The sequence below is a fragment of the Uloborus diversus genome, chromosome 1, assembly GCF_026930045.1.
Source record: "Uloborus diversus isolate 005 chromosome 1, Udiv.v.3.1, whole genome shotgun sequence".
In the NCBI taxonomy this organism is placed as follows: domain Eukaryota; kingdom Metazoa; phylum Arthropoda; class Arachnida; order Araneae; family Uloboridae; genus Uloborus; species Uloborus diversus.
In genome coordinates, this window is record NC_072731.1 from 245,114,295 (window position 1) to 245,138,820 (window position 24,526).

Sequence of the window (24,526 nt, forward strand, 5' to 3'; positions counted from 1 at the left end):
AAAAGTCAGTAAACTAGTTGACCTGCATTTGTTTCGAAATTTTTTTTTCAACTTACCGCCTTGTGTATGGGATGCATAAATGTTCTTAATTGTTAGCGTAACCAAACTGCCAATGGGAATGGATCAAACTAATGCGTACTGGATAACTTGAAATAGCTTTAAAATTAATTTGAGAGTTAAGTGAGACGGATGCCAACCGTCTTGTCTAGGGGTATAGGGGCCCATATAGAGGGCAAGTGGGGGTTCAAGCCGCCCCCTTAAAAATTAGAAATTTCTTGCTTTTAGTATTTTTTTTTTTTTACAGAAATGTAAAAACATTTCTTCCCCAGCCATTAGTGCATAAGTTATTAAAAATGTCAAATTTTAATAACTTTAATCTGTACTGAAATCGGTTTCCATGAGGAAAATGTCATGCTACACCATAGGGAAAATATCTGAGAACCCCCCGCCCCCTCTTAAAATTTTGCATATGGGCACCCATGTCTATGGGTCAGAGTAAACTGACAGCGGACGGGGAGATTCTGGGTTCGAGTCTCGGTCCAGGCACGGATATACTTACTTTCTCTCCTGTCCTTGTTCTATCTTCGCGTTAATGTATTGGGCTGTGAGTAATTTACCACCCTATTAACGGGTCCTTATGTTCAATGATGTTCCTATAAGGTTATACTCCATATATGCCGTATGCTCTCAAACATTTTTTAGACACATAACGTATACCCTCAAGCTTCAAAAAATTTTCACATTATGACATGCTATGTGTATGATCACATTCACATATTGTGCGTGATGGATTATTGGGAGTAGACCCTCAGAAAAATTGATGGGAACATTACTGCTTATGTCATGCGTGTACTGGAGGAATCAGATTACATACCAAATTACGGTACATTTGTAAAAATGGATGTTAAAGCAGACGCAAAATAGTGGAGGAGGGGGGGGGGGGAGGAGAGAAAAATTGATTTTTGAGATTTTGACACGCTTGCCGAATTTTGAGTAGTAGTTAGTACGTATAGGGGAGTATGGCACACCAACGAGATACGGGGAGATATACCGTATCTCATGGTGAGCAAGGTTCACACATTAAGGGGTAAACTCCCAGCTGGGCTGACGCCCAGCACGGGGACCTTCCCCGGCGCAATAAGCACCAAGCCCGTCCGTAGCACTTAACGACTATCGACCGTCGCACCCTGTCGTGCAGGGGATCCTCTACGCGGACCCCCCGGACGATGGAGCCGAAGGATAACAGCTAAGTGGTGGGTTGTGTGCGGAGAAAAGTAGTTAGTACGTATGTGATGTACGAGAGCAGTGGCTTCGGACCACGGGCCTCTCAGAATGGAACTGCTTGGTTATTTTTCCAATAACCATTGTTGGTCAAAATTGCTCCTGTTTCGAGCTTTGCAGTGATTGGAAGAGACATTGAAGATCAGCAGATAAGAACCCCCCCCCCCCCTTTTTATGAAAACAATTTATTTTCTTTAATGACTATCGTTTTGTGCGCATTTGTAAAAATTTCTAAGAACTAGTGAAACATAATTGAAGTGCATAATTCATGTGCAAGTTATGTAAGACGTCAACAGGAAAATCTAAGCGTAACAGTTGCATTAGTTGTCAACGATTATGGGCAATCAAAGATCTGCGAAAATCAAACCATGACGGACTATCATAAGGAAATGGGTTTTTCAAAATGTTTAATCTGAATAGCATAATGATGGAGTATCATGGCTATTAGGGAACAGAAAACGTTCAAAAGACAGCTGGCCACTTACCGCAAAAAAAAAAAAAAAAAAAAAAAATTAAGTAAATTAAATTTGCTTTCGATTTTTTGTTTATATAATACAATGGCTGGCATTACTTTTTTTCCTTCAAATGGGTCACCATTTTTTTTCTTTGCAAAATTTTTTGTTAATGTGTCACTTCAGTTCTATTTTAGATGACCTATCACTGTAAAACCTGTAAAGTTGACCACCCTTGTAAGTTGACCACCTGTCTAAGTTGACCGCTATTTTCCGGCACAGAATTGGATCTTATCATATAATTCAACCTCTATAAGTTGATCAACTGCTAAAGTTGACCACTAAAGCAATGCACCGCAAGTAGTCAACTTACACAAGTTTCACTGTATCTTTGAATGCAAAAAATAAAAATATCATGAAGATCTTACTTTGCTTGCAAACAAAAAGTTATTAAATTATCTAAATTAAGAGAGTGGAAAGAAAAAGTACATTAATTTAAATTTTCAATTCTTCGTTGCTTCAGTGAAAATAACATAAAAGGTTTCGAGGCAGCAATTTTTGAAGATTTTGATTTTTAAACAAATTGAGTAACATTTCGGTCGTTTTTACAGGAAATCATGACAATAGCAGAACAATACAGAGAGTTCATTTTTAGTGGAGGTAAGTGGATAAACATAATATTTTCCTTGCATATTTCAAGATTTATTAAGCGTTCTTACATGATAACTTTCATGATAATGAAATAATATGTGTAACAAATTATACTTCATTGGAATCTCTTACTGGGAATAAATTTACTATCGGAACTGAGCCTTCCATGACCCGTGTCAAAAACCTTCTACGCTTGTGGTCTATCCAAGATGTTTCTGAACAAAGTCTCTAATAGTTTGGCTCTGGTTAGAGAAAATCCGATGGACGAAGAATTAAGTAATTCCATTTGCTAAAATAGGGGGTGAAGAATATTTATTTCAGAAATTGAGTCTTTATGAAGTTTGGCTCCGTTACTGCACAGTTGGCAATTAATAGTATCCTGGACCTGTTTTATTACTGGTGAGCAGCTCTTTCTTTGAAAAAAAAAAAAAAAACATTTGAACATTTTAAATCATTCCGCGTTCTTCAGAATGTATTACGTTCCCGTTTCTAGATATAGTAAACCGAAAAATATATTTTATTCAAAAATGGGGGGGGGGGGGGAGAGAAAGAACTATTGTAGCATACGACTTTCAAGTGAGAAACAATGAGCGATGTAAGATTTTCTTGCCAATAGCAAGCATACTGCTATAGTAGTCCAACTCTGAAAATGTAGCTGTTCCTCCTCTTGCTGCTTGTTCTCGCCGAGAGGAAATCAGCTCCCTCCATATCAGGCTTCAAAGTATCAGAGTCAGGCTTTACTTCCTTTGCATCGTTCTCAGACAGCATGAAATTAAAATTTGAAACGTTACTAAAATGAGCATTTATGAAATCTCTACGGCGAGGATGAAAGATTTATTTCAAAGGAATCTTTTCCGATATTGCAAACGAAGATTTTTCAACCTGTTAGGACCTCATAAACTGTCTCTTTTTAATTATTTTGATGTCTTAACTATACTTCTATGAATAACCGAAAATACGATCGCTTCAAGTTATTAAAAGCTAGGAATGCGATTGATGCACTAGGACACTTAGTAAATTTACCATATCGCAAATATTGCAATAGCGAAGAACCTCCACGGCATATAGGCCCCAAAATTAATCCAAAACTGCACGTGTAATGAAAGAAATTTACATTTGAGGCAGTGAGAAGCAAAAGGCCAAAAGGATGCAAGTGGACTATTTTAAGTTTCGAGTAAAATGCGTTTTAAGATGAAATCCTAGGTAGGCTTTCATTGATTTTCTTTTTCTAAATCATGCTGTACAGCAGCACCTACCAGGACTACTAGTACAATCTCGTGCCCCAAGACAGAGGAGGGGTTCACCTACCATTTGTACTGGTTATCTCCAAATTTTTAATTTTGCCACTTGTATCCCTTTGCTTCTCACTACCTCATTTGACAAATGAGCCCCTGAAAATGCATCGCGACGAACCTCCAAACGTATGAATTGTAAAAATGCACAGGTAATGATTTTATTTGTTTTTCAAAATTCCATTACTTATTTTATGCATTTCTTTTATCATTTCAGATCCTTCCATACGAAATTTTTTCCTCCTTCGGAGCATCGCACCCATGATACTTTCAGTAACTTCATATATTCTTTTCGTCACGAAAATTGGTCCTGCCATCATGAAAAATAGAAAACCTGTTCAATTACGAAAACTTATTATAGTATACAACTTCGCATTAGTCCTATATTACATATATTTTGTTGTCAAAGTAAGTTAGCATTTTGTTTTCAATATTATTGTTTAATTTATTTTTGTTAATTGAAAGTTATGTCGCTTTCAAATCAATTGTTTTATTATTCAGGGCTTTTCTATACATTAACTGTGGTACTTTCACCCTGCCTTTTTAACTGTAATCAACATTCTACTGTTGAAGAAGAAATTTCTTTTAATAAAATCTTTTTTATGTTTAAAAGAAGTATAACTTATTTGCAATTATTTAATAAAAAGCATAAAAAAGCGTTTTAAACAATTTCCTTAATATGTAGGGAAACATGGGGGCAAAGTGAATAGGTGAAATATTTGCTCTGCTTTTAACTCCACCTATCTGGGATTATTTTAACTATGTAGTATCATATGTAGTCTATTCCAGTCAGGAAAAAAATACCGTCGAAAATTAAAAGCATTTAATAATATAGGTAATTTAAAAAAAATTGGTAGTCACATTGTAATATTTTGTTGCAAAACAAAAATTATTTTTGTTACTATAAAATGATAAAGTTCTTGTTATTAACATTTTAAATATTAATTAAGACCTCCTAATATTCGTGCAGAATTAATTTAGTTACTATTAAGCTTATTTGCATTTTAAATAAATTGTACAATTAGTCAAGTACATGCGGGGCAAAGTGAAATAGTTTGTTTGATTTACTCACTCAATCATTTAAATATAAATAACTTTCGCTTTCATTTATTAATTCATTTACATTTCTTCATTTAGTTATTCACTTACATTTATTCATTCATTCACTTATCTATTTTCTTATTCATTCAATTATTTTCTTATTCATTCATTCTTTTACACGCTCATTTTTCTTCATATATTAATTGATTTATTCATTTAATTATTCGTTTATTGTTTCATTATCTTCTCATTTATTCATTCAAACATTTATTTATTGGTTTTTTGATTAAAAATATGTTTTATAATCGATTACGAAATATTTTATTACAAAAATACTGTACTTTTCACTTTGCCCCAGGAAAAAAAGTGAAAAATTTCCACTTTTATTTATTTATTTTTTTTTTTTTTTGAAGACTCAAATTTTCTGCCAAAAATAAAAAATTCTGTTTCAACGCATTCTTTATTATAAAATAGAATGTACTTTCTTTGTGTACTGTAATTTTTGAAACAAATTTCTGATTTGTTCATTGTGAAAAAACTCAGCCATCTTAACCATTTTACTTTGCCCCACATTCCCCTACTTCACTTTCTTTTTTTTTTTTGCTTAATAGTATTTCTTTCATAGATTTGGCTTGACTAAAAAATGAACACCTAACTCAAACTGAAACTTGCCGATTCTCTTAAGGGGCCCCTAATAAATTTGTTTCCAATATCCTGATATCTTTAAGTCAGTCCCTGACTAGAAAAAGTAAAAAGTGTAACAAATACATAAAACAACAACAAATGAGTTTCCTTTTGAATAAATAACATTTTAAACATTGTTCTTTTTTTTCTTTTAAAGGGTCTTCTATTCATGCCAAAGTTAGGAGTTTCCTTCATCTGTGGAAAACTTGATTCAGAGACAAATCCTGAAGCTGCCCAAGTAGGTATTGATATTTATTATTACACTATTTTGCATTAATTACATATACAGGGTGTTTCGTTTTAACCTGCAAGACCTTTACTTTCGCAACCGTTAGTCCTAGATGTATACTTCCAATTGCAAAAATGTTCAAAATCAGATGCAAAGTTAAGATGTTGAAAGTTAGAAGCAAAAATAAAAATGAGCCAAAAAATACAAAATTGAATTTTTTATACGGACCCTAGGTCCCCAAACTAATATATATAGAGAAATAATCTCCATTGAAAACTATTACTGACACAAAAAATGGACATTTGTGCGACTAAAACTCAATGAGATATTCCAGTTCAACGTTTTAAGGGACCATAGAGAAGATAAGATTGGAACTTATCGCCCTTTCAGAAGAATGGAGGGTCGTCAAAGTAAGAAAAACAAGTTATTTATATTTCTCATTGCTATTCAAAAGTAAATGCAAATGGTATGTAGTGGGTTTATGCGTGATATGCAAAAATACACTACAAAACAGCGAAAAATTTGAAAAAGCACACTCAATGCACACATATAATTTTATACAGTTTTTAACTGCTATGTTTTCGAACATTTTTGCAATTGGAAGTATACATCTAGGAGTAACGGTTGCGAAAATAAAGGTTTTTTAGTCTAGCCTCTATTTTCGCAACAATTAGCCCTAGATGCATAATTGCAAAAATGTTCAAAATCAAATGCGGAGTTAAGATATTGAAAGTTTGAAGCAAAAATAAAAGAGGCCAAAAAATGCAAAATTTAACGGGCCCTAGGTCCACAACTTACATTTAGAGAAATTATCTCAATTGAAAACTATTACTGACACAAAAACTTTACATTTGTGCGACCAAAACTCAGGGAGATATTCCAGTTTAAAGTTTTAAGGGTCCTTACAGAAGATTAGATTGGAACTTATCGCCCTTTCAGAAGAATGACAGGTCGTCAAAGTAAAAAAACAAAACAAGGAACTTATTTATATTTGTCATTGCTATTCGAAAATTCATGCAAATGTTATGCCGTGATACTTAAGAACACACTACAAAACGTCGAAGAATTTGAAAAACCTCTCTATGCACACATATAATTTTAAACACTTGTTAACCGCTATGTTTTCCCCCAAAAGGTGTGATTGACGGCACGTCTAAAGTGCTGTAAGTCACAAAACGATGCATTTCATATCGCAGTGAATATTGGTCGTACTAATTTCAAACTTTTTGTGTTGAAATTGGTTTTCAATGGATATTAATTCCCTAAATATAAGGTAGGGTATCTGGGGCCCGTATAAAAGTTAAATGTTGTATTTTTTTACTCATTTTTATTTTTACTTCAAACTTTCAATATCTTAACTCTGTATCTGATTTTGAGCATTTTTGCAGTTGGAAGTATGCATCTAGGACAAACGGTTGCGAAAATAGAGGTTTGGCAGGTTAAAACGTAACACCCTGTAGTATATAAATGTATATACAGTCGAATCTCGATAACTCGAAGTTTATAATTTGAATATTCTTTTATCTTGAAGTTTTCATCGGGTCCAAAACTCTTTAGACTGTTGTGGAAACTTCCTATAACTCGAACTACCAAATATTCGAACGTTTTAGCCGGTCCCTTGAGACTTCGAGTTATTGAGAGTGAGACTGTATATGAACATACATACTTATACATCTCTCAAATGCTATAAGCAAAAACTTATGATGCTAATATCAGTAAGTTATCTCCCATAAGCCAGGTCTAAAGCTACATGCAACATACCGAGGCCGGTTATGACTGCAGTTTCGTCCTCGTTATGGACTCATCAATCTAGAATAGTAAATAACTGAGCTGGAGACAGGTGTTATCTCTTTGTAGCTAAGAGTGCCAACAAACTGGTAGCTAAAATAAGGCTTGGGAAGTAACTTACTGCTATTTGCCCAAGCTTTGCCTTCAACTGACGAATTGAACCACACCATTGCTGCGAACTCTCGCTGGTGTGCAAATATTTTTTAGCTACCAGTTTGTTAGCACTCTAAGCTTCATCAGGATGACATCTGTCTCCATCTCGGTTACATCGTTTATTAAAGACTGTTGGGTCCATATCAACTCAGGGCGAAACTGCAGTCTCTGGATGTCATAACCGGGCTGTCGGTATATTGCATTATAATTATATGCTTACTAGTTGGATTTTGTAGTCTAAATCAATAGTGCACACTTAAAGTTTCACTTTTTTCTATAGGTAGCGAAATTCACTACTGATTATATTCTTCATATGCCGCTAAATGATTGAAATCGTGATAAAAATTATGAATTTAACACCAATTCACTTCACAGTCAGAAAATTAATGTAATAATTGGCACAACTTTCCAGATACGTGTTTATCAATATCCACAGTGCGTTTATGAATTGCCTTCATGGCAGAAATGAAGATTTTAAGGAGCAGCTGAAGCGAAGTTTTAGCAAACCTAGCGTAGTATTACTTAAACCTTAGGAGTAAGAAGGGAAAGCAAAGTAGTAAGAAGGATAAGCAATCCTCCCCCCCCCCCCCCTTCTCCAAGTTTAAGTAAAACATTTTTCCAGTAAGAAGAGCAAAGGCCAACAAAACTGGATAGGCAGGCCCATGCAGCAAATGGGCTGTACCATATATTGATCTCTCTCTCTCTCTCTCTCTCAGACGACAAATTTGATAGCAATATAAGGATTGAACAAGAAAGAACAAAATTTTTTAAAGAACGAAAAATTGAAAAAATCCCAAAATACCCTGGGGCCTCATCAGGGGTACTCCCAAAGGGTAGGGAAAAACAAATGAACAAGTTTCGTTTCTGAAATGTTCGATACATGGACACTTCATTTTGCGGTATATATCAACTCTAAAATCCAGTTCTTGTTTCACTCGCTGTAAAATGTTAAAATCAATCGTAGAAAATGAGGTTGTGATCTTTTAGCTTAAGACTTGCAAATCACGCGGCCCATGGGTCACAATCTTTGATGCAACGCAGTAGAACAAATCGCTTGGAGTTAAGTCTGGAGAGCACGGTGGAAATGGAAAAAGGTGATTTCGTCAGGAACCTCATCAAATCCAACGACTAGGAAGATCTTTTTTGAGGACATGAGGAACGTCTGTCAGATAATGGGGTGCCTCATCTTGTTGGAAAATGAATCACCACATTGATCGTCACATGTTGCAGCGGGAGAGACAAGAATTTGACTTAAAGACTTGATACCTGCCTCAAAACGTAAGATTCACATATCGAACATTTGAAATTACTTAATAATGCAACTAATATTGTTTAAATACCTCATGGGGAATAAATTCATAATTTTTGAAAAGAAATAAATCTTCTTGTCTCTCAGGTAGATAAAAAGTTCTGCTCACACTTGTTAGAAAAACATGTCATGGTGCCTTCTCTGGGCACATTTATCCTGCCCTTTCCTGGCCTTTTAAATTGTACTAACAGCACAGAGAAGGGTTGGCTGATTCCCCTGGAAAAAAGATAGAATTCTCTAAAAGAGCCGCCCAGAAAAGGATTGACTGACCAAAAAACCGCAACACAAATTCCGAGAAAAAGGTAATGTGGAAGAATGTTGGTAGCAAAAATTGGGGTAGAATAGCAACTGGATGTTGACTTATAGGGGTTCCTACAAATGTGTGTCAAGTTAGAGAAGTTTTCACCAATTGAAATTAGTACTTGGTCAAATATAAGAAAAATGCATGTCTAAGTTTCCAAGGTAATCGAGTTATACGCATGTCGAGTTACCAAAGTCTCACTGTACTCACAACAATTACATATATCGGGTGAAATGAGATTAATCAAAGAGTTTTCTTTAATAAATTTATTTACAGCTATAAAAAATTATAAAAAATATTTTTTGCAAGCTGGTCGCGGACCACATGAAAATTCCCGCGGTTCACTATTGGTCCGCGTGAACAAAGGTTGAAAATCTCTGATCTTCTTCACTAACACAAAAGGTTTCAAAATATTAAAGTTTTAGAGACTAAACTTGAGGATGCATCGCTTAATAAGAATAAAATAAATACTAACTTAGTGCTGAAAAAAAAAGTGTTAATAAATTATGCACAAATTTGGTAGGAAACTGCACGCAGGTGCTTCGTGGATACAAGGAATCTCTTTTCAATGCAAAAAAAGTGAGCTCATGAATGAAAAAACATCCTACAAAAAGCCTATCGCTAGTACTATCGTCTTGCGAGGACGTAGACAGTATTATTTCATGAAATTTGCAGTGTTTATATACTGTATGTATAGTTTAAAAAAGCTCTACAAAATAAACCTGTGCGACGAAATAGCCTTATAGTTTTATTTGAATGTTTACACTTTTTGCAAACTCTGAAAATTAAATTAGTTTGCATGAATACAAGGGTGGTTCGAAAAAACTTTTTTTCAGCTAGAGTCCAGGACATCCCCTATATTTTTGCACTCACTAATAGTATTATGCTGCAAAAGTTTAAGCTTCTTACTCAAATTTTAAGACGGTGCTCAATGACCCCTTCATTTAACATTAGCGGTATCATAGAAAATGCCCCAAATTGAGAAAAATTTCCCCAGCTGTTTTTTTTTTTTTTTTGTAAATAATTGTTTCATTGCAACGTATATGCATATTTCTAGTTTATATTATAATATGTAGCATTGCTTTTTCAGTTCGAAGTATTTTTTAACGTCCTTCCCATACCGATGAAGCTTGGGGGAGGAGTTGAGCACCCTCTTTCAGTTGAAATAGGAAGCTAAAATTCTTCCAGTATATTGCTATCCACAAGTCTAAAAATATTGAGGGTTGGCCCGGTTTCTAGGAGAAACATTTTTTTACATGTATTTTTCAACCACTCTAATGTACACCTAACACATTTATGAAATTTTGAGAGGAATTTTTTGAGTTAACTCAGGGGTTCTCAAAGAGAGTGCAGCGGCACCTTGGGGTGCAGAAGAGAGAGTTTAGGAGTGCTGCGAAATACCCGCGGCAACAATATATATAACAGAAATAGGTTAGGGTGTCGTGAGAAAATTCTAATTGTTCTTTGGGTGCCGATAACCGAAAAAGTTTGGCAACCCTGATTATTTTCCCCAATGTAATCATCACGAATATACTCTTGTATATTCTGTCTCGATTAATGAGTTATTTACTGCACAATATATAAAAATTTCCTTCAATATCGCAGAAAGTCTCAGCAGCAATCTCTATAAAATCGGCAGTCTCTATAACTCTGAAGACGGTCTTAATACTCAGAAACCATAGAAGTTGTAGTTGTTTTTTCTGCATTCACATTACGCTAGCAGTGAAACATGTTTAGCAGATTTCTTTCATTTGCTGAGGATTTTGAGTGCAAAGAATTGAATCAAATGGTTCACGAACAGAGACATTTCGTGCTAAAACCTATTTAACAAGATGGCATTTACTGAAACGGATAGCATTAAAAAAAAAAAAAAAAAAAAAAACAATTGGATCGTCGTTTATTTCAGAAAAATTACAGTCATTCAGAGTAACTTTGCGTTGTGGGGGAACACTTAGCGCCACTTTTTTCTTTCTAATATTCAAAAAGAAAAAGAAGCCCAGTGTTCAGTGCTGAACTCTCCTGGCTACGTTATGAAGTAAGATTTCTGTTCTTTATTTTAGAAAAAAATTGCCAATATTGCATTTAGCTTATTGCACACATGCTCATTTATATAAAAACCAACTCACTGACCTAGAACGGCTATATATACTAGAGCCGCTATTTTACATAGGGCCTTACACTGATCGAGTAACGCTCCTGTCGTCATCAACAATGAAACTCGCGCCACGGCAAGATTGTTTGAAAATCCTTTTTGTAATGTTTGAAAAGCAGGGAAAGACTTTATGGTGACAAGGCTGAACTGGATCCGGTCACTTAACTGTTTTACTGGTAAGACTGTGTCATTTCAGGGAAATGAAGAAACGAAGAAGTGGTCAACAATGAACGCTATCTACTGGAGTTTAGGGTAAATTATTCCAGTAATATTAGACATTAAAATCGTGAAGTGCGACATAGTTCTGATTTTTCAATATGTCGTTTGGGTCAGTTAGGGTAGTGTAAACCAAAGTTTGCAGTTTTTAAAAACCTGTGCTCGTTGCGTAATTCGCGAAAAACTGTGAAATGTTCGGACTTTTTTTTAGCTTTTCCTTGTTTTAGTAGACATGCAAAGTCAGTAACTTTCGAATAAGTTAATACTTTTGCTTTATTAATTTTTAAATGTTAAAATAAATTGTAGATTTTGAGAGCAAAGGTTCCAATGCAAAGGAAACACATCTCATTTGTTGAGAAACAATAATTTAAACCACTGCAAAAATTATGTATTAGGCCATTCCACGAAAAAGTAGACACTTTGTCCTGCCCATGAAGTAAAATATTGTTACAAATCCTGTAAATAGTAATTATTGTAGTAACGTAACCTGTAAATAGTTTCCCGTAATGAATATACAACCCCTTTTCATATGGCTAAAGTAGACGACCCCCCTATTTCCTTTTTGTTCATTGATAAAATTTGATAACGGTCTACTATTTTCCAGAAGCGTGTGGAATATTTGAGAGATTTCTTTTCGGTGTGTATATAAGCCGTTAGCGATGGATAAAAAGGGAGTTTCGATTGAGATTTCGAACGGAGAGCGAATTTGCTCTGTTTATAGCGAGGCATTTTCGCTGTGTTGTTTTCGTATTTGGAAGTAAATACGTGTGTAAACGTTGAGTTTACGGTGTTGTGTGATAATTGCTTAATTGCTGATGAATAATTTAGCAGTTGTTGAAGATCTTTCCTGTACATAGTGTAAATAAATTTCCTGTGTTTTTATCAAGAACTGTGTCTTCATTTCAAGAAAGTGGAAGTCGCACCGAATCCGTTACAATATATTTCATAAAAAAAGAAATAATTTAAAAAAAAAAAATAACGGCCTCAGACATTCATTTGTAATTTGGAAAGCAATAAAAAAAATTTATCGTTACCCTTTTAAATTATTATTTTTAATGAAATATATGAGGCGTCACGTGCAGGACAAAATTACCGTTTTCCGTGGAATGACCCTATAGTTGTTAAGCACACAGAGAAGCCATATTGTGTACAAGACGACGACAACGTATTTTGTTTCTCCTTGAACTATTGTAGATAACTTTGATGTAAAAGCTTCTTTCTTTTTGGTTCCTAAAATCTTTTTAGCTTTGAAGCATGTGGTTATGACTTTTATTATGATCTCTGTTCCAACTATATTTTATATAAAAAGTTTACACTCTTAAGTCACCTCCTGTTTTGTACGGGCTCTTCCCCTTGTACAAGAAGGATCAGTTTACTCTCTAATGAATGGGGTTGTTTCCTTCAGTCAAAAGTACTACTTTGAGTCGCTGAAATTGATAGAGTGAGTTAAAAAAAAAAAAAATATGGACTCAGAAAATACTTTTATTTTTCCAACAGTTATTTTTTTATTATTTTTTTTTAATGTCCAATTTTTTAAACAAGGCGTGGTCTTGATGACGTCACAAATGATTCACTTTAGCGCATCTTTCTACACCGTTTCCACGTTATACTAATCAAGAAGAGAATTTAATATTGCGCTCTACGCTTGCTATCAACCATGTCGTTGCCAATACACGTGAGTAAAGATGCGAATTAAATATTTTGCTCTGTGAATGGCAACACTGAATGTCATTTCATCATTTGTGATGTCATCGGCAGAAGCGTAAAAATTGAAATCGCACCGATTTAATTCATTTTTTAAAAATATTAAACTTAAGCAAATTATTTAAAAAATGGTCAGATCCTATGTTTTTACGCATGCTTTATCAGAAAAAAATACTTTTAAAGTTTTGGAAACGATCCCATTCAGGAACAATAGCTATAAGATAGTTTTATACGATTACTGGTAAAGAAAGAGTCTTACAAAATGGGGCGTGGCTTTAGAGTGTGCGGATCCTGTAGTCTATGACCTGTTACTGTTTCAATTTTAAATCTATTTTCCAGTTTTATCTGCATGGCTACCAGCTTATGGTTGTGCGGTACATAGAACTGTTTGACACAGTAAGTAGTATGCAGCATTTTTGCTGAATTATAACAAATTTTTTACTCACTCAAACTACATATCATTAGCTCTAATATAGAACTTTGTGCGTCTCAAGTATTAATACAAATGAGGATAGATTACATAAATTCGTGAATTTTATTTAAACATTTTATCCAAAAAAAAAAAGATAAATTTTAATGTAACTGATGCATACTTTGACTAATGGTGTAGAATTTAAAAATAATTCCCGTCATTCATAATATTTGATGTAATTACTAGTGGTACCCGCACGGCTTTGCCCGTAATAGAAAATTAAAAGGTCTTTTGTTTCGCCTGTATATTTACAAATAATGTATGGTGAATTTTCTCGCCAATTGGCTAGTGCCCATGTTACGGTTCCACGTTATGATAATTTCGTAATTTACTCGTTCATCATAGGATAATTTTTTCTTAAAATTGGAATAGAAAAAGAACAAAATCGAATTTTCGAAAAACTGAATACTTGATAACTTTGAGAATTTTGCTCGAAACGACATGAAATTTTGCCAATATATATTTTTAATGTTTAATTACAAGACAAAACAAAAAAGAAAAATATCACTTTTTGAAACTGCAACCCCCCCCCCCCCTTAAATACTGTTGAACCTTCTATTATACTGTGCTTGCTGCCCTAAAATTACATAAAAAAAATTACTAGATCAAAGATCTTTTCGTGAGTAGAGACAAATAGGATGAGTCGTGGCTCACTAAATATGTCATATGAGCACAACCTCAGAGAACCACCGACGTGCTGACGTTACACATTGACATTTTTAACAGACTGAGCAGAAGTGTCATGTGGTCTGAAAGGCAAGTTCTTTTTTATTTATTTATTTATTTATTCAATTTTCTGTGAGAAGGAGAAGAAAATGCTCCTTGGAAAGGGTCACTCGAGTAACAAAGATGGAAACGAGGATGGCTGCGTTTTTGTAATTAAAAACTCTTCGAATGATATTTAGAGGAATTAACTATGCTCTTTCGCGGGATATGGAAATTGAAACAATAACAAAATTGAAAACAAAACAAAAATAATCTGACAAAAGATTTATTTTACAATGGAAGCAATTACTATGGGGTTGTTTCCTCCAGTCAAAAGTACTACTTTTTGTCACTGTAATTGATAGAATGAGCAAAAAAAAAAAAAAAAAAAAAACACGGAGCTAGGGAAAAAAAAAAACTTTTATTTTTCCTACAGTTATTATTTAATTTATATTTTTTAAATGTTTGATTTTGGAAGTAAGGCGTGGTCTTTATGACGTTTCAAGTGATGTATTTGGCACGCTACACCACTGGCGCGCTGAATGCTTACGCTTTTCTGTCAGGCCAGCGTTACCTTGTTACGATAGTTTGCTCTGTGCGCAGATGGCATCAGTGAATGACATTTCATCAATTGTGATGTCACGTGCAGAAGCGTAAAAAATGAATTTCAATCTGCGTACTGATTAAAATAACTGTTAAAAAATATTAAACTTTGTGAAATTATTTAAAAAGTTGTTCAATCATATGTTTTAAGCATGATCTTTCAGAAAAAAAATACTTGTAAAATTTTGGAAACAACCCCAATGTGAATCACTTATTTAGTGTGAAACTCGAAACTTTTCAGATAAAAATAATTCGTAATTTGAAGATGACTGATCTATCAATCAGTAATCAACTTTGCTTTTAAGTAATTAAATTTTAACTTGCGAGAATTTTTTTTTTCTTCGAATTCCTTCCCGCGGTATTTTCATTATTATTATTTTTTAACCATTTAAAACATCTGATTTTCATGCATTCAGTCAGTTCAACTAAGCATCTTTTTTTTTACTTCAGGTGTTTCTAGTGATGAGCAAAAAACAAATTGATCCATTACATGTGTTCCACCATGCTATTGTGCCTGTATTTGCTTATTTTGGTTTCAGATCCGAAAAAAGTAAGTTTGTTCAAGTTTATTTCCTTTAAATTGATTTCTCAACTTGAAAATCATATATTTATCGAAAAGTTCTTGAAACTGGAAAGTTTGTAAGTGGAAAAGCAGGTGAATTTAGAGTATTAGTTGTTAAATAAATGTTATAAAGCACTTAGATATGAAACTTTTGAAAAAAATATTTCTGCGGAAAAAAATATTCTATTATGAAACAAATAACCATAAGTATTCACTTGCACTATATTAATCATTAATTATTATTATAGTTCAAAAATAGCACAATACGTCAATACACAAAACAAGTGAAACAATAATAACATAACCAAACTGTTATTGCACATTTTTATTCGTTGAAAATTTGTAAAATAATTTTTCCTTATGTAGCTTGATACTGTTATAGTTCGTCTGTATGTCCATTTTATTAGTATTTTCCTCAAAATAAAGTGTAGTATTGTCACAACATTTTCAGTATGAAAAATATTCAGAAATATTGTCAAACTCTTTATAAAATTTTTTTTTTAAATGTGCTCATGTTTGCAATTAGCGTAGGATGTGATCAACCAACTTTGGATTAAAAAAAAAAGTAATTTTGTTTGAATAGAACGTATGATTGACTGAAATTCATTTCTCTTCCAGGTGCTTATTTGTCCATATTTATGGGCTTTAACTCCATAGTGCATATTATTATGTACACTTATTATGCAGTAGCAGCGCTGGGGCCGAAATATCAGAAGTACATATGGTGGAAGAAATATTTGACGACACTGCAAATAGTAAGTTTTTTACCCTATTTGTCACACAAGAACTGCCATCCTTCAACTGTATTTTTTTTTTTTTTTTAAATCAATGAGAGTGATATTTTTGATAAAAATGATGATTGACTCATTGACTCAGAATTTAAAAAGTGGAACGAACCAATAACACTAGTCAACAAAAAAAGAACTTCTTGCCTGTGCATCCTGGTTTTAAATAGTTAAACGAATATGGTAGTGTATTTGTTTTATTAACTCTAGATTTCAAGATACATAAAAGCCCACTGGATAAAGATGCACAGCAACCACACATTGACTTAAAGGTAATGTTAAAAAGGGGGTGGGGGAATCCTGCTTAATAAATGTTATTACATAGGTTCGTTTTATTAAACGATGCTTATTTTTCAGAAAGCAGTGGTTGCTTTTGGCTTAGTGCTGTAAACGCTTCAATTTCGATCGCTTTTTGTATGTCAAAGAATGATCATCTCTTGTAATAGTTCAGCAACGTTTGGCGAACATTAACTCAGCCTAATGAACCTGATATCTGCGTCCCATTGTAAAAATATCTTGGTGCAACCTTTCCTCATGCTCACTGCTCGTAGCCTCAATGATCACAGAACTTCCGTAGGGATTGTTTGACCAACTGGTTTTAGTTCTCATCTTCTCTAATACTTAGAAATACTTATAATACACCCTTAAAGGCTTCTTGGGTGCTTTATTCACCCATCGCATTTTTTTCTTCTCAAAAAGAGCAATTTTCATAACTGCGCACATTTGAAGTGCCGTTAAAAATTCTCTCCTTTTCCTTACCAACCTTAGCTTCAATGTATTTTGGAAATTTCCTTCTAAGGTATTGGAAAGTTGTCTTTGTACACAACTTTCACAAAGTTCTTCATTATTCCCAGCAGGATGAGCATGGGTGGAATCAGAAATGGGTGGATCTACTAAAGGCTCATTTTGGACATTTCTCTTCCCAGAATTTAAATTTCTTGAAGTCCATTTCGGTGTTCAATGCAGCGATATTTTCCATCTCAACCGGGGTCGAAATTTAGAAGACAAGTCAGTCCCATTGAGGTTGTTTCTATAAGCCAGGAAAAAAGAGCATTAGTGAGAATTCACTATCCTAGTTGGCCCTGTATCTTGAAAACTAGAGCTAATCTCAACTTTTTATGGTGGTTTTCGTGTTTAACGAGGCAAAATATTTCGGAATAGCTATTTTTGAACCGGATGCATTTTTGGTGTTGACTAGTGTAATTGTTCAAGCATGGACGATGATTTTCAGTGCAAGTAATCTTTTATAACTATTTCTTGGTAGAGCTTCCTCTTTCGAGGTTGTTTCACTGCACCAAATCTATCAAAAACTTCTATTTATTCCAATCGAAAACTTATACTGAAAGAATAAAGAGAAAGTTAGCTCCATATGAAGGGGAAAAACGTATAACAATTTCCTGTTTTGAAAAATGTTCACTCATTTTTTTCCTGCCGAATAAAACATTAAAAGTCAAAGTGAACCACTTTTCTAAAATGCCTCGAAATGTTACATAATACTTTCCCCTCGAAATTCTTATTCTTTCATAGTTTGTTATAGTTTGTCTCAAAATAACCTGAAGCAAATATACAAATTTTAATAATTTTGTATAAAATTGACGTGTACATTGAATCAGTGTTTAAAATCCGAAAAAGAACATTTTTAGAAAATTCATTGCAAAGAGCATGTTTTGAAAATCATTTTGATAGGAGGTGGAAAATGATTATGTTTGTATTTTCCCCCTCTTATAGCTAAGCTAAGAATATCTACACTTTATCATCAAATTAACAATAACAGTGTTACCAGGTTTATCATATTCAGAGAGCAATTTTCATTCTTCGATACTTCCTTTTTTTAAATCGTGACCTTGGCTATTGTTTTTGAAAATCTACATTGTTATTGAACTTAATGTTACGCAACTGCTAAAAAGATTTCTTTTTCCTGCCTTTATTTTGATATATTCTTATTTTGAAACAAGTATTCCAAAAAAAAAAAAAAAAAACTGCCCTGTCCAGCTGTAATAAGTCCCAGAAAAAACTCTACTACAAGTTCCAATTAATCACCAATTCGACTACGCATGCAAATTCGTTGAATGGGAGAGCAAATGATTTGTTAATTGTAAAACACTTCAACTAAAATCTAACTTAAATTAATCAAGCTGATAAACATAATTAATATAATATGAATTCCAGCGGAAACGGAAGGACAGTTTTTACAAAAATTCGATGCGTTTCGGTCTGTGAGCATATCAAAATAAATATTTTTTCAAAAACTGATGCATAGACTTTTATACACATCACTAGCTGACCCGGAAAACTTTGTTCTGCCACATAAATTATTTCTAGTGAATATTTTGGTTGTTAATTAAAAAATAACGGACGTGTTGCAAGTGAGTGGGGATGGATATTACGGAAAGAGGAATGAAGCGCTGTAGAAGACGATAATCCCCTATAAAGGGCCATTCATTAATTACGTAAGGATGATTTTGGCAATTTTTGACCCCCCTCCCCCGTGTAAGGGTACGTAAGATTTTTAAAACCCCTCCCCCCTATTCAAACGTAAGATTTCATTTCGTTTCCCAAATTATAAAATAACGAGTCTTACGTCACTGAAATCGAAATTAAATTCACTAAAATTAAATTACACCCTTTTATGTAAAAAAATATTTACTAAAAAGTTGGAATTTAGACTGGCTGTCTTTTCGACACTTTTTTGTGTAAGGTGCGAAATTAATGAAAAATAAAACTTGCCATGCATAGTGCGATTTTTTTATTACATTTCAGACCATTCATTCTTTGTAAAACAAATAAAAAACAGCTCATCCTTATGCGTTTATTACCTTCCAGGCGCAAATGAAATACAATCCTTGTCAAACCATTTGGCAGCGCGATTTCTAATGTAAAATATCGACTTGGAAAATATTACGTAAGAATGGGTGTGAACCCCCCCCCCCCACCCCAAAGTATGGGTATGTACAGATTTTTCCAACCCCCCTAACCCTCGGGACCCTTACGTAATTAATGAATGACCCCTAAAAACAAAAAACACCAACCATTCATATTCTCAATACAATGTATTTCATTAACGTAACGAACAAAAATCATTGTTTGATCTCTTAAAAGTTAAACGTAGTGTGGAAAAAGTAACGTATTTTTTATCATAAAGTATAACAATGAAATAAAGAAAATCAATATTCATTTCGAGGTGAAATTGAGTGAACGATATTTTTTTGTCAGTCCAGTCCGGTCTTTAGCCAATACAAATAAGCTCGATGGTTTGCTCACGAGAGAACATGCCACGTATAATTGTGTCCGTGTGAAAAACACGGTGTGTCCAAATATAAGCCGCAAACACATATCATTTACCCTTGCGACTTATTGTCATTGTAAATGCCAACTTAATGAAGGCGTTTGGATTCCATTGGCACGTTTGTGGGAATCATTGGAATTCGCGTTAGCAAAACATTTTTGGCTCGGAATTCACCATTCAAAATGGTGGTTTTGATAACGTTTTTCATGTTTTTTTAAGTGACCAACTATAGGTTCCATTGCAAAGCTATGGTAGGTTCAAATTTCGAGGTAAAATAACCGGAGATCCAACTTGAAGGACGGAACATGTTTGACAAATTCAGTGAGTACAAAAACTCTGTTGTATAATTTACAGCTTCGTTTTATTTGGCATCCGCAAATTTTTACCCTCCTACCCGCACTTTTTAAACGCGAATTTCCCAAAGATTGAAATTGAAAACCGTTGTAAAAGCCTTGCTTAAATTAATTAAACATTTGTTTTGTTAACAAATAGAGAATCGCAACAAATAACAATTTTAAAGCCCTGAGGGTTTCCATTGTTTTACCAGAGGTCATTTTCACATTTGGTAGTCAAAAATATTTCGGATAGGGACACCCTAACTACCTAGCGGTATGAAATATACTTTACGACCTATTCTCATACCTACTAAAAATTTCATAAATATTGGTCGAGCCGTTAGAGAGGAATTCAAACACAAGCACCGTGACATGAGATTTTTATATATTAGATTAAAAAAAAATTTTGTTGCCATCTTCGATTTTTTTACAAATGAAATAAATGTTTGTAATTCATTCAAGCAAGGCTTTTACGATGTTTTTCAACAACAGTTTTTGCAATGATTTTCAACAATGGTTTTTACTATGATTTTCAAAAAAAAAAAAAAAAAATCTAAACAGGAACACCTTGATTACTTAGCGATATAAAATATACTTTACGTCTTATTCTGATACCTACCAAATACACATAAAAAATTTCATGAAAATCGGTCGAACCGTTTCGGAGGAGTTCAAATTCTAACACCGTGATAGGAGATTTTTATATATTAGATAGTAAGTTGCTAAAAAAGCCAAAACCAAGAATTTTTTTGTTAGTAACTTTTTTTTAAAGAATCAAATTTAAAAAACAGTAACAGAAGGATATTTTTGCGACATGATTTTCACGCTATCGTGTTCTCCCCAAAAGTTCAGCTAAACTGTGAAAGGAAAATTCTACAAAAATTAGAGCACATACGGGAGTGTTCAATCATTACAATTTCCCCTCCAGTTTTAAAAAATGATTATTTTAATAAAAAAAAATTGGATTTGTTAAGGGTAACGGAAGAACACAAAGTCGAAAACAGTTAAACTTGGTAAATTTCTACTTACAAACATTTTTTCAGCTAATACAGCAGTCTGAAACAATGATATCTAATGCTTGAGTCATATGTTACAACTCTAACTTCTTTTTAAATACTCAAGAGTTTTACCAGAATCCATAGAACATTTATCTTCTTTCTCAGGAACCACAAAGGTCATTCCCACATTATTATGCATTCTTCAACAAGATATTTCTATTCTTTCATCTTCTGTATGAAGTTCCTGTCCAACATTGCTCTTTGTTAGTTTCTTTCCCTTCCATTCAACTAACAAAACTTGTCCAAACGTTAATGAAACCTTTGGCATATTTTTATGATTTGGTGTTTTTGATTCAGCTGTATCTTCATTTTTAAGCTTATTTGAAACTGTCCTCAGTCTGTTGACTTTTAAGGGAAATCTCCTTCGATTTGTTGAAGTACTTACTTAATATATTCAATAACACAACATAAAACAGGGTTCAAATAGTGCATATTTTGTGTGTCAGGATGAGAATGGATATTACTCCATCTTTTTGAAACTTGATCTTTGAATTTACTGATCTCTTCGTAGTATGTTCAACGGCTAAACCAATGCTCTCTACAATCCTTTCCTGTGACTTGTAAACTAATCTGAAAGCAATTTCAATATTGTATTGTTCCAATATAAATTTCAAGTTTTTAAGCAAATGTTTCTGCTTGAATTGGCTTGTTATTTCACAAATATGTCATACCAAAATGATTTTCATATGATTACGAATTTTAAGTGTAGTTTTCATGATTTTTATCACATACAATAGAAGAAATAAAATCACGAAACATTAAAAATAAATAAATAAATAAAAAAAATTTTTTAACTGAAAGCACACATACTTTTCGTACAAATTTGCTTATATGTGTTTTAAATGTGACTATTAACTTTAAACAATAGTTTGTTTTCCACTAGCATTCTAAAATTTTACCTTGTATCAGGTTATAGATAAATGTCCTACCGTTACCATTAAAAACCATATAAATAAAATGTGTATTAAAATCATAACTATGCAACCGTGACAAGGGACATAATCCTGACCCAGTAGGATTTTGGTGAACTAACTGAGAGGTACTATTTTGGTAACGGAAGGACATCAAATTGTCACCTTAGCAATGGAAATATTTCATGGTTGAAAAAAAAAAAGGAAAAAAAAATTTAAATTACTTACCAAAAGGTTTAACTTGACATTTTAAAAGATAAAAGTTAAACTAAAGATCACATGCTGATAACAAGTTTATTGAAATTACAGTATATAACAAAAAGGAGATTTTTTGCTCTGCAAAAACACAAAGAGAAAACTTAATTTTGCACTTGATTTTCTGAAAGTCACCAAACTATTTAGGAAAAACAGGTTAAGATTCAAGAAATTCAATTATTTCTGAAGAGAATGGTTTATGGCAAGTGACAAAATATTAATTTTTAAAATTCAAGAGTTAGATCTCCAGTTTCCTGGAATTTACCATAAATCTTATCTGCTTCCGAACGTCAGAACAGGATTCAAAGTATGGAAAGAATTATAGGAATGTTTAATAACATTTTAGAACATTGTACGGGATGTTTATAAAGTCTTGCATTGAAAAGGAAAATGTATTCGAAAAAAAAATAATAAGATTAATGCATAATTCATTTTTTATTTAGAGCCTTATCTCATCAAGTTTATTTTTTCTCTATTGGTACAATATTAGCTAAAAACATGTAGGTGGCGTTAACGTCGAAATCTGAAAGTGACTTCCCCTTTCCAGAACTTTTGGTTTTAACATATTTTGCCAATGCTAATAAGGACAGTTTTTTTTCCTTTTTGGACTGTTATGACGCTCACCCCTATAAGGTAAATCCTGGCTGCACTAGTTAGGGGAATGTGGGGCAAAGTGAAGCATTTACTCTGCTTTTAGCGCCACCTAGCTAGTAATATTTCAACTATGTAGAAACACATGTAGTCTATTCCAGTCAAGAAAAAAATCCCTCTGGAAAAAAAAAATGATAATACTAGCAATTTTCAAAAATTGATCCGCATATTGTAATACTTTGCTGTAAGTCAAAAAATATTTTTGGAAATTATAAATTTCTTGTTGTTAACATTTGAAGTATTAATTGAGACCTACTAAAATTCAGTACAGTAATTATTTGATTAATATTAACCTTATTTGTATTTTAAATGTTCTCTACAATTAGGCATGTCTATGCGTGGGAAAGTGAAATACTTTATATCATTTACTTATTCAGCCTTTTATCAAATCACTTACGTATTCATTTATTAATTAGACCATTTATATTCTTTCATTTAATAATTCCTTTATTTATTCATTTTCTCTCCTTCACTTTATTAGTTCTTTATTTCATTCTCTCATTAATTTATTTTCATTTATTCTTCCACTTTCTTTTCATTTATTGATTCTTTTATTTAACCGTTTATTTATTAAAAGATATCTTTAACGATCGAATAGAAAACATTTCATTAAAAAAATATTTCATTTTTAACTTTGCCACATGAAGAAAAAAAAAGAAAATTTTCTACCCCCCTTTTTTTTTTTTTTTTTTGAGGCACAAACTTGCTGCCAAAAATAAAAAATAGTGGTTCAATGCAAGTTTTATCGCAGAATATATTTTTCTTTCTTCATGTGCCTAAATTTTCAGGGCAAATTTCCAATTTGTTCATTTTGAAAAAAGTAAGTTATCTTAAATATTTTACTTTGCCCGTCATTCCCCTACTTGGCGCGAAGTTAGAAATCGTGCAAAACTTCTTAGAACTACAAAAAGTGCACATGTGTATTAACGTTGTAAAACTAACTTTTTGTGATAAGGATCAAAATGATAAAGAATTATTTTTGTTATTTTGATTAAATTTTGGTTAAATGTTATTTTGAACGAAAGTTTTTTGTTTAAACTATTTTTTTTTATCAGTGCAAGAACACCATGTACTTTGCACCATATTGTAACGTACTACAGTGACAAGAATTATAATTAGTGTCTCTCTTTTACAGTTTCAATTTTTCATCATGATGTTTTATCTGATGCTGGTATCTGCAATTGGCTGCACGACGTCCAAATTCACGTTGATTTTCTGCTCTTCCCTGACCGTTGCTTTCTTCTTTCTATTCATCCGTTATTACCGGACCATATACATCGAAAGAAACAGACCGCACCAGAATGGAGTGCACCATGTTGCGCACAAAAATAAACAATTATAAATTATAATATACATTTTTATAGGTTTGTACATTTCATTGTAACTGAACATGAACTATACATAAATTTCTGTTTTCTCGGACATTTAGTGTGGTATGTAATGTATTCTAGTCAGTGGTGCATCAACTGGAAGGAGGGGGGGGGGTGAAAACACGCCCCAGAGCTATTTGTTTCAACATAAATGCAAATTCTAATACAGTAGTTTATGCATATGAAAGGCCTGTTTTGATTCAAAAAAAAAGAAAACCCTTCATATGGTGTTTTTGAGAAAAAAATTCCCCTTTAGAAGGTATTTTTATCTTTAAAAAAA

The 24,526-nt window shown here is 33.1% G+C and overlaps 1 protein-coding gene across 2 annotated transcripts in view; it reads left to right on the forward strand.

Moving 5' to 3' along the window:
- The window catches only part of LOC129234222 (elongation of very long chain fatty acids protein 7-like), a 41,197-nt gene extending 16,906 nt beyond the window's left edge, over positions 1 to 24,291 (forward strand). The window contains exons 2-8 of one of the 2 annotated variants that reach the window (XM_054868154.1): positions 2,345 to 2,393; positions 3,894 to 4,084; positions 5,559 to 5,639; positions 13,593 to 13,649; positions 15,484 to 15,583; positions 16,214 to 16,350; positions 24,012 to 24,291. In XM_054868154.1, coding sequence (XP_054724129.1) covers positions 2,351 to 2,393; positions 3,894 to 4,084; positions 5,559 to 5,639; positions 13,593 to 13,649; positions 15,484 to 15,583; positions 16,214 to 16,350; positions 24,012 to 24,218 — 816 coding nt within the window. In that variant the 5' untranslated portion in view covers positions 2,345 to 2,350 and the 3' untranslated portion in view covers positions 24,219 to 24,291. Of the gene's footprint in view, positions 1 to 2,342; positions 2,394 to 3,893; positions 4,085 to 5,558; positions 5,640 to 13,592; positions 13,650 to 15,483; positions 15,584 to 16,213; positions 16,351 to 24,011 lie in introns of both variants that reach the window. The other variant, XM_054868155.1, reaches the window with a different exon arrangement.
- The last annotated feature ends 235 nt before the right edge of the window (positions 24,292 to 24,526 follow it).